This window comes from Panicum virgatum, chromosome 2K, assembly GCF_016808335.1.
Source record: "Panicum virgatum strain AP13 chromosome 2K, P.virgatum_v5, whole genome shotgun sequence".
In the NCBI taxonomy this organism is placed as follows: Eukaryota; Viridiplantae; Streptophyta; class Magnoliopsida; order Poales; family Poaceae; genus Panicum; species Panicum virgatum.
The window spans coordinates 39,908,907-39,918,716 of record NC_053137.1 but is presented as its reverse complement, the minus strand read 5'-3'; the positions used below and the strand labels follow the sequence as shown (position 1 = coordinate 39,918,716).

Sequence of the window (9,810 nt, the reverse complement as noted above, 5' to 3'; positions counted from 1 at the left end):
ACAAGGAGTAGATAAATCCGTTGATCAAAATAATCAGCAAGTAGCAATGATAACAGGACTGGCTTACAAAGCAGATGCAATCCAAACCCGGAGCCCCTCCTAAAAAAAATAAGGATATCAAGTAGGGACTATTGCTGGAGTTGCTCAGATATAACATCAGCACAATAGAATAAATTACATCGCAAGCAATGGCAATTATGATTCCATGCTTACAGATAAGATTGAAAAAAAAATAAAAGGTCATGGAAAGCACAAAAAAGGCCAAATATATCGATATCTAGACACCTATGAATAGTTCGGAGTCATTCCATTTGCACAAAGAAGCTATCTCTTACGATCAGATTTCAGATCCAACAAAAAATATATCGACGTCAGCTTCCCAAGCGACCGGTGCACGTTCGAAAATGTCCAAGGCAAACGTCCGTGCATCGACCGATTGCGTGCGTAGCCGTGCGTCGACCGTCTTCAAGCCTGAGCACGAGGAACATCAAATCAACGGCGTTCCCCATCACACACTATCTCCCCTTACAAAAGCGGACGCAGTATCCTTGTCGCACTGAGTAAGACCGCTAGTAGTCGTTACATGGGACAAGGTGGTGTGTCGCATCTTTCTATTTCACATATATTGCTAATTACAAACGATGACCTAAAATTTCAGAGTATATATTAATCTAGTTACTAATATTTCTATTAATCCAGTTCAACATTTTATGTCGAAATGCTGAAGCACTATATTAAAGATGTTGAACATCTATATCAAAATGTTGAATTAGTACAGTTTGAGTATTGATTTTTGAAAAAAAAATCTAAATCTTGTTTTGTTGCGTAAATTCTAAGTAACACAGTTGTTTAAACGGAATACAAAGCACATCTATAGTTAGTTTGAGAGAAAATTGAAATCAAAGTCAGATCCAAATACATCCCTCGTGTCACAATCCACGGTGCCCAACTGGATGTTGCCACACGTCTCTCTCCTACCCAAAAAAAAAACAGCCCACGCTGAACAGCTGCCCACACATGCTTTTATCTGGTTCATTCATTTGGGTTCGCAGGGATCTGATAAATATTAGAAGATAAAAAAAATTCTATCGGAAGATATATATATATATATATATATATATATATATATATATATATATATATATATATATATATATATATATATATATATATAATTTCCGTAGCACACCAAGGAGGAACCGAGCTTTTTTTTTTGGAGGCCCAGTTAGGCAACTAGGCCCTATTTGATTTCTCCGTGTTTGACAAAGCGCAGGACGAAAATCCATTACCGACAAAATGCCATTGTGCTGGGCTGCTGGCCCTTGGCCGAGGGGCCCGCTAAGGCCAGTTCGTTGAACAGCTCTTGCGCATTTCGTCGAACAGCTCGTCGGCGAGGCGCCCCACACGGCGTGGATCGCCCCCAGGCGGGGAGCCCCAGCTGCCGGTGCGCTGAGGTCAGTTTGCGCTCTCCTCTTGCATCTCGCTTGCTTCCCCTGTGCGCGGGTAGTCGGGGGTGTGTCTTCTTTGTCATCTGGATCAGTTAATCCTCGATTGTTGCTGTTCCGTTCTGACATGTACCCGTCGGCGTCGATTGGTCAAGATGCGCTCCTAGTCTGCTAAAATTGGTGACCGGGTGTTGCATCGGTTATTTCGAACGACGGGCATCGGGATAATCTAACTGTCCGTACTACATTTTTAGTTCATCTGGAGCGAGACAATCGAGATTTCTTTTTCGTTTTTCTCAAGGGGTGAGGAAACGTCTAGTTGATATTGTAGTACTCCACTATTTTATTTTTAGAGCATCTTTGGAGTGTCGGGAACGACCACAGCCTGAGCCAGCAAACTCAATGGGTACAAAATTTGCAAAACTTGAGCTTTGAATAACATCGTAGGTGTTAGGCATTGTCGGTTAATTTTACACCAACAGGCAAAATACCCTCTATCTGCCGTAGGGCTGTACAATGATTCTCGATTTCAGTAGTTCTGATTAATAGCTATGCTATTTACACACTAAAAATTACAAAACCCTTCTTCTGCAATGTCTGCGCTATTCGGGCCGTGAGATAAATCAAGTTGTCTTCACCGGTTACCTCTTCTGGAAGTTGAACATCTTGAGCGAGAGCCCAAAAAGCAATGCAAACAGCACTGGCAATGCAACCACCACTACGGCGACTGCCCACAGGAAGTCGTGATGGTACCCGAAGTAGTCTTCGACAAAGTCAGATATACGCACCCCATTAGCAAACTTCTCGGTTACATCTCCAAACTGTGAAGTGACCAGACCGTTGAGTGTCCATGCGATGGGGCAAATCCAGTAGAACCACCTCCACCATACTGGAATTCTCTGTATGGATAAGTTGCCATTTAGCAGAGATGGGTTAGTATATAATGAAGAGTAAGTGAAACTGCTAGAACTCTGAAAGAGTCGCTAATCTACTTACAGTTCTTGGTATTAAAAATCCTGAGAAAAGGTTCCAAATGGCATAAAACGCCGTGGAAGCAACCGAGGAGACGTTGTAGTTTGGAGTCAGGCCCACCATCATCATCCCGTAAAATGTGTAGTACGCTAGGTTGAAGTACATGAAGAACAGATACCAAAAGAACTTGGCAGCTGTCCATTCGAACCCAATCATAGCATACACTAGCACACCGTATATTAACGACTGAACAAAGATGTATGGAAGTTCAATTGCAACCTGCAAATGGAAGTACAAGTTAGAAGGATTGGTTGTTCCTGTTTTTGTTTCTATCTCTCAATTTGTAGTTCGAAGGAATATAGTCCATACCACCTTTTTATGGAAGAAATATAGTCTTGAATGTATACATTCTTGCATTTAATTGTTATTTCTTACAACCAAATTTAATGTGCTATCTCTATTTGACTCATTATTTTTTACACGTTGATTTTGAAGTGTTTGTTGGATGTAGTGAATTGCAGTGAACTTTACCTGTCCCAATGCATATGGCAAAGGCGAGTACATGTGAGCTGCCCTTTCCCTGTAAAAGACTGTCCGCTCAACTGATACAACTGGCTGAACTGAACCAGAATTCTGTACTCCCATGAAAATAACCGAGGCATACATGGAGCCCATGGCATTGAACAAATCCTGTTGATTATCCCTGCAAGAGTACAATAGCTTCAGTCTACTGCATGTAAGTTTGTGACAAATGGGGACCAGAGGTAGCCTCTGTAAAACTGTAGGAAATTTGACATTCACAATTCTCTGCTTCCTTTTTTTTTGTTTATTATCATTACCTTTTCTGCCTACACCCCAGAACATTGTTCCAAACAACAGGGCGATCACTGTTGTATAGAAGTATTTGACAGCAGTATACGGAGGATTTCTCCAATATGACATACTTTGCTTCCACAGGCAAGCAAAACACTGTGTGAGGAAGGTCTGCGAGTATTCCGTTGGAAAGGATAGGTCAGTTGAACCTTCAGGAGGTGTGCTTAACTCCTTTATTAAAGTTCTGTTCCTCCTGAAAATGCAAGAACATGACAATATTAATGATGGGCTGAGACATTGTTTGGCAACGAACTATCTTTTCGTTGAATAGAAAATATCAGTTCCAAAATAGAAAATTGTGTTACAGTACTCAACTTTTGAAAGGGGATATCTATGGTTTTAGATTTATTTATGCAAATATTATTTGAAACTAAGGAAAACACAAATATTCAGCTACAGGGAATGTGCACCCGGTACCCTAACCCTTAGTGGTATCAAAATGGGTGCATATGGCTCTATGAAGTAAAATCCAAACTCTTGAAAAAGGCCTTGTACTTTGAAGTTTAAGGATATGCACCCTTCAAATACTGTTTGTAAATAATAAATAAGCCATTTTTAGCCTCTTTACTATTTTCAAATTTGAGATTTCAGAACCTGAATCAATGTTAGATAGGTCTGTACTTCTTCAGTCCTCAATTAGATAATTAAACTATGAACCACAACACATATGCACATACCTATATAATTCTGAACTCTTGTATACTTCACTAAAGTTAACACCAGTTATTTGTTCTTGCATTGTACTAGTCACTTCTAGCATCCATGTTGAAGGGTTGTAGCCATCTTTTATGCTGCTGACACCTTCAATAGCCTTGGTAGAATCAACGCAAACCAGTTAGATAACATGTTGCTTCAGTGCAAAACCATAAATTGGTGGGAAAATAAAATAGTTAATTTGCTCTTGCTCACCTCAAAATATTTTATGAGTTCACATGAATGGCGGCCTAATGGACCTACATAAATCTCTTCACCTCCACGTTTCATTAGGAAGAGCTGCAAAGGTGCACAGAGCCATTGCCCATTAGATGTTAAAGTATAGAAACAATGCAAATTCTGGAAAAAGAAACTATGTTTCATATAGTTTTCTTCACCTCGTCAAAAGATTCAAAGATATCGATGCTTGGTTGGTGAATGGTACAAACAACTGTTCTTCCTGTGTCCACAGTATTCCTGATTGCCCTCATGACAATGGCTGCTGCTCGTGCATCAAGTCCAGATGTCGGTTCATCCATGAAAATGATAGAAGGGTTAGCAACCAGCTCAACTGCTATTGTTAGCCTCTTCCATTGCTCTGTTGATAATCCACTCACACCCGGCAATCCCACCAATGCATCTTTTAAGGGTAAAAGTTCCACAAGCTCCATAACCTCATCAATAAACATCTGCCCATAGCAAACCAGGTTTCATGTATCAGTACATAGTGGGACGCTGACTAAAGCAATTATTACTCAAAATAAACTGTAAATATGACTGGCGTGTCATGTCATATATCTATCTCAAAACTTATCTATGAACTCTAGTATTGTCAAGATCTCTATCACTGTATACCATTTTAGATCAGCCGGCAAATTTAACCTTCTCATTCTAATCATGTTTCACGTAATTTTTAAATATATGCACTTATATTATTATATTTTGCTGAAAAGAGGTGATGTCTTGAATCTTCAACATACCTTTCTTGTTGAGGAATCAACATCAGCAGGTAATCTGAGCCATGCAGAGAATGCAAGGGACTCATAGACGGTAACATTTGGTGAATGGATGTTGAAATTGATCGGGTGCTCTAGCCTAAGAGGGGGAGGGGGTGAATTAGGCACTAATAAAAACTTAGACCTATGGCTCCAACTAGTTTGCACAAAACTTAAACTAAAACATGCTATCTAGATGTGCGACTAGGTTGTTCAAGTGTAAAACCCCTATCCCAAAAGAGTTTAGCAACCTATAGCCTTTCCTATCAAGAAATTATTCTATGAAAGTAAAGGCACACAAATTGCTAGTAAGAAATGCGGAAACTTAAAGAGCGGGATAGGAGATAGCAAACTCTTGACGCGGGTGTTTATCTCGTGGTTCGGTTAGCCACAAAGGCACATCTACATCCATATTGTTGTAGCACTCACTAAGAGTATTGCTACTCGGCCACCAAGTCTCTTCCGTGAACACAATCACGGTCACCTTGGCCCCGGGTTCCACTAAGGAGCTTCTCCACAAAGGATGGGGGTCTCCACGTCCCCCGCACAAAGATGTCGTCGCCGCTCCACACCAAGTCGGAGGGTCGATGACGTTGCCGGCGAGCTTCACGCTCCAAGGTGCCGGCGCACCAAACTCTTGTTTTGGTTCGCTAAAGAACCACAGCACAAAGGCTTAAGGCCTTGCAATCTCACTCACTAAGAGCTAATCCTTTACACAACACTCTCAAAGTGTGCTAAGGGCTAAGGATATGATCTTGATGCTTTTGTATGGCTTGGAGATGTTCTTGAGTGTGTGTGGGATGTCCAGCAATTCCAGCAATCTTCAAATGGCCGGGGTGAGGCGTATATATAGGCCACTTAGTCTTGTAGCCGTTGCTCCAACGGTTAGCTGAAAATCTGCGTACCACCGGAAGAACCGATGCCTCTTGGCGGGGGTAGCGTCGGTTCATCCGGTCACTCATAACCCGAAGTAGCCGTTGGACTCCTGACGGCTGACGCAGAGACCACCGGTTGAACCGATGCAATGCACCGATGCCTCACCGGTTCAACCGGTGCTGAAGGATCTTTTTCTGACAGCTGACGTCATTACACCGATGGTATGCACCGATGCCCCGTCGGTTGAACCGGTGCTGAAGAAACTTCTTCTGGGCTCTTGACATCGTCTCTGGAACATAGGACGGCCAATGCACCAATGCCCTTTCTTGGACCGTCGGTTCAACCGGTGCCTATAGGCTGACTTGGCTTCGTTTCCCTCCTGCACCAAACATCATAGCGTCGGTTCTTCCGACAAGCGTCGGATGCACCCGTAGGGGTGGCCCTTTGGGCCTTGCTACGCCTATCTTCTCTTTCTCTTTGTCATCACTTGAACCTAAAAGCCTGAGAATGGTCATCTTAACAATCATATTAGTTCAAGTGTTGTGTTGTCATTCGATCACCAAAATTACTCGAAATGACTTAAATGGTGCCATGTTCCTTACAGATGTCATTCTGCTCACAATATCCTGATACACGAGCAAAAGTTTCTTGCTTCTTTGGGTAACCTGATATGGTAATGTTGCCCTCAATGTATCCGCTGGTCTTCCTCCCAGCCAACACATCCATCAGCGTTGTCTTGCCAGCACCACTGACACCCATTAGAGCAGTAAGTACTCCTGGCCTAAATGAACCACTTATACCCTTTAATAGTTGCAACCGGGTCTCTTTGACACCTTGTGCTCTGATTTCCTACATGTTTTGTTGGATAGATAAATTATTATAAATGAAAATTTTGCTCTTAGATAGTATGAGAATATAAGGGAATCTGTAATAATAATTGTATTTCTGAAATTTCCTTAAAAAATACCTCTGGCATGTCGACACTGTATCTTATATCTTCAAAAGTGATGGAGAGAGGTACAAAAGGGAGGACCATTCCTTTGTTGACGGGTCTAGAATTTACTGTTGCATGGTTGGAATCTGCTTCATCATTGCTCCCATCCACAGTACCTAATAGACATCACATACTCATGATCATCATAAAATTGCACATAAATATATTCTTTTGTCATGTTGATTGGTGAAGGTGAAACTATAATTACTTGTTACTGTATTGCTGGGAACCCTTCCTCTTGACGATGCTTCTAAAACTTCACCAGTTAGATTTGCTTGTTTGATCTTCAATGTCTCCTCAGAAATTGTCGGCTGATTGCTATCAAATGCTGCAGGTAGCATAATTTGTAAGATTTAATTTGTTCTTTGTCTGTGCCATATTTATTTTAAATCTAAGTGCAATATAATTTTTTACTCACGCTTGAGGAATGTGAGGCAGACAGTGTAGAGGATATTGAATAGCAGCACATATCCAAGCAAGGCACCCCCACCAATCCAGTACCATTTTGCCTCAGGAAAAAGACCACGAGATTCCAGAACAAGCTTTCCGAGTGGTTCTGTAGAACCGGGGAGTATCTGTTACATAGAAGTATCTGTAAGCTTTATCGATTAGCCAGACTTATGAAAGTTATACTTTTCTGAAAATAGCTTTTACCTTATTCCAGCTGTCACCCAGGAATTCATTTACTGATATGGCATTCTGTGCATACACCAGGGGTGATATCCAGTACCCCCAGATCCACCATTTCTTCACATTCTCTGTTAAATCAAAGGAGTAGTTTAATCCGTGACTTCATATAGAAGTAAAGTACCACAACCACATCAGATGCGCAGCTAATAACTGAAATTAGGCAACTCAAACCAATTTTTTGTATATGGAAACACTATATTTTGAGTTAGCTATTTTTGCATACCTCTTGCCAGGAGAAATCCACCCAAAAGCATAAAAATCAGAATGCCGAATGAACCAAGGGTGCTTGCAACGACCTGATGCCTTGCAAGCCCAGCAATGAAACGGAACAACCCAGATGATGCTTCATTCATTAGTAAGAGGAGCAGGAACTGTCTGAAAAGTCTGCAGCATTGTGTTTTTTAAAATTTGGTTAGCTTCTGTAATACACTCATAACATGCTGATCTAGTATAGAAATATTGGTTTAGTTACCTTTCTACATTGGGATCAAATCCAATGACATAATATGTTATGAAGACCCAAATTGTTACATTAAGCAAGGAGAGGGGGGGTCTTGTGTACTGTTGTTCTGAGTCTGAAAATTTTACAGTGTACTCATCCTAGAATCACCAACACCCAATTAAAATTTCTTTACCTGTACTTGTATAGTTTGATCTCTATAAGTCCAACTTTTTTCTAGCAGTAGCTTTGTAAAATAAATTTTTAATTTTTCTACTCTATAAAACTAGCTGAAATTATTACAGTAGATTGATAATCAAGTTATTCACCTTGTGTAAAAATATCATGACCAGAGGGATGTGGGGAACTCTATCTATGATTTATGCATGTTAAGCTAGTGTATATTGAAAGGGTAACATTTACATGATTAGTAAGATTTTAAAACCCACCTCTAGTTCCTTTATGAACTAAATCATGTTAGATAATACTCTATAAACAATTGCCCAATAAAGAGAAAATATGATGTAGTACCACCTAACTTGAGTTTGTGTTGGACTACAACTTTATAGTGAAATAAATAACGATTGTTACCATCACATCAACCCATGCATATGCATTCGTATAGATACGACTAATCTCGCCGATGGTACGTATGAGCTGGTGCCAGAGTCCGAGAATGAGCAGCGTGAAGCTCAAGTTAATCTAACTGAAGCTGCAGAAGACCCGAACCAAAGTTCGGAAGAGCCCAAAGCTAACTACGCCGAGGAAGGCAAGCCCCGGAGCATAACCTATTATTTTCAACTTTATGCAACTTATCGTTTCTATATATACTTGTGCATTTAAGTTACAGGAGTTGCTTGAAACCTTAGTTGCATGGTCCTAGGTGCCTATGATGTGAACTCTAGTATGTGTCAATCGCTAGATGGCTATGTTAATATTTCGGTAGAAGTCGAGTGATTTCCTGTCACTCACGAGCTTATAGGAATTGGATGTCTACTACATGCTGCAATCATAAGGTCCATGGGCTGGGCGATGGTACTTGTTGATGCCCCGTCTGTTTAGTGAAAAATGTTAAGACCGCAGTGTGTGGTAGTGGTGGTTAAGTGTTTGAACGTACTAGCCACATGCCGAGAAATATGGTAATCGGTAAGCTTAAGTACCTGATTGGACCGGCGAGTGGACTTTACTTTCATCCTCTTTGAACGTTGTTCTCATGTGCACACATGCGGATGCAGAGTCTGCGTACTCTGTAGTCGAGGATGGTGACCCTGATCCATAACCCGGAAAGAAAGGGAAAATATTGCACGTGTGACTGTGGAAGTAACCACGTGACGTGTGCGTTAGGTTTGTCTTGCAAGGTTAAGAAACTCGATTTGAATGGTCCGCTTCTCGCGGCCAATGAGACTGCTCGACCTTTTTACCACATAGAGTAAGAAGTGGAACATGATGATGATCGATATTGTTGAATGATGAAAGATAATTGTTTCCATCATGAATGCTATTGGATAGTTGCTCACTTAGAATGACTAATCTAACTTGAATCTTGAGGCTAAAATCTGAAATTAAGAATCTACTCTTAGTTACTTTTAGGGAAAACAAACCCCTCCAGCCAAAAACCTTGCATGTCTAGATAGTGCACTTTGTATACTCTCAGTCGGGTAAGCCTTATTGAGTATTAATATACTCAGCCTTGCTTGTGGCTCAATTTTGTTTTCAGGTCAGACAATGGATGACATGGTTGATAGCTTAACTTGGTCGTGTACTTTACCCCCTGGTTGGTCGGTGGAATAAGATGCGACCACGACCAATGATGACAATACCGAGTGATATCAT

General features: G+C 40.9%; 1 protein-coding gene and 1 long non-coding RNA gene across 3 annotated transcripts; one reads left to right on the top strand and one right to left on the bottom strand.

Moving 5' to 3' along the window:
- Nucleotides 1-1,284: 1,284 nt before the first annotated feature.
- Nucleotides 1,285-3,565, top strand: LOC120676219. The gene is made up of 3 exons (XR_005675723.1): nucleotides 1,285-1,454; nucleotides 2,929-3,153; nucleotides 3,375-3,565. It is a non-coding gene; the product is annotated as an uncharacterized LOC120676219 (long non-coding RNA).
- LOC120676205 (ABC transporter G family member 53-like) lies at nucleotides 1,849-8,083 on the bottom strand. Of its 2 annotated transcripts, none has more exons than XM_039957445.1 (14): nucleotides 8,011-8,083; nucleotides 7,762-7,922; nucleotides 7,503-7,606; nucleotides 7,267-7,423; nucleotides 7,057-7,176; nucleotides 6,822-6,964; nucleotides 6,461-6,703; nucleotides 4,964-5,053; nucleotides 4,382-4,672; nucleotides 4,200-4,283; nucleotides 4,028-4,101; nucleotides 2,949-3,483; nucleotides 2,442-2,696; nucleotides 1,849-2,344 (listed from the first exon to the last, which is right to left on the bottom strand). In XM_039957445.1, exons 2-14 carry the CDS (start codon nucleotides 7,889-7,891, stop codon nucleotides 2,087-2,089), a joined length of 2,484 nt encoding a protein of 827 aa, XP_039813379.1. In that variant the 5' UTR covers nucleotides 7,892-7,922; nucleotides 8,011-8,083; the 3' UTR covers nucleotides 1,849-2,086. The 2 variants fall into 2 exon arrangements, with proteins under 2 accessions (XP_039813379.1, XP_039813371.1); XM_039957437.1 differs by having other exon boundaries at nucleotides 3,968-4,101; nucleotides 8,011-8,082.
- Nucleotides 8,084-9,810: the final 1,727 nt, after the last annotated feature.

What these genes read in the sequence shown, in the direction of transcription:
- LOC120676205 (XM_039957437.1), bottom strand. Translation starts at nt 7,891, where the DNA reads ATGAATGAAGCATCATCTGGGTTGTTCCGTTTCATTGCTGGGCTTGCA. An exon ending in TCTTTGAATCTTTTGACGAG is followed by an intron (nt 4,284 to 4,381) that starts GTGAAGAAAACT and finishes GCACCTTTGCAG; the next exon opens with CTCTTCCTAATGAAACGTGG. An exon ending in AAGAGTTCAGAATTATATAG is followed by an intron (nt 3,484 to 3,967) that starts GTATGTGCATAT and finishes TTGCATTTTCAG; the next exon opens with GAGGAACAGAACTTTAATAA.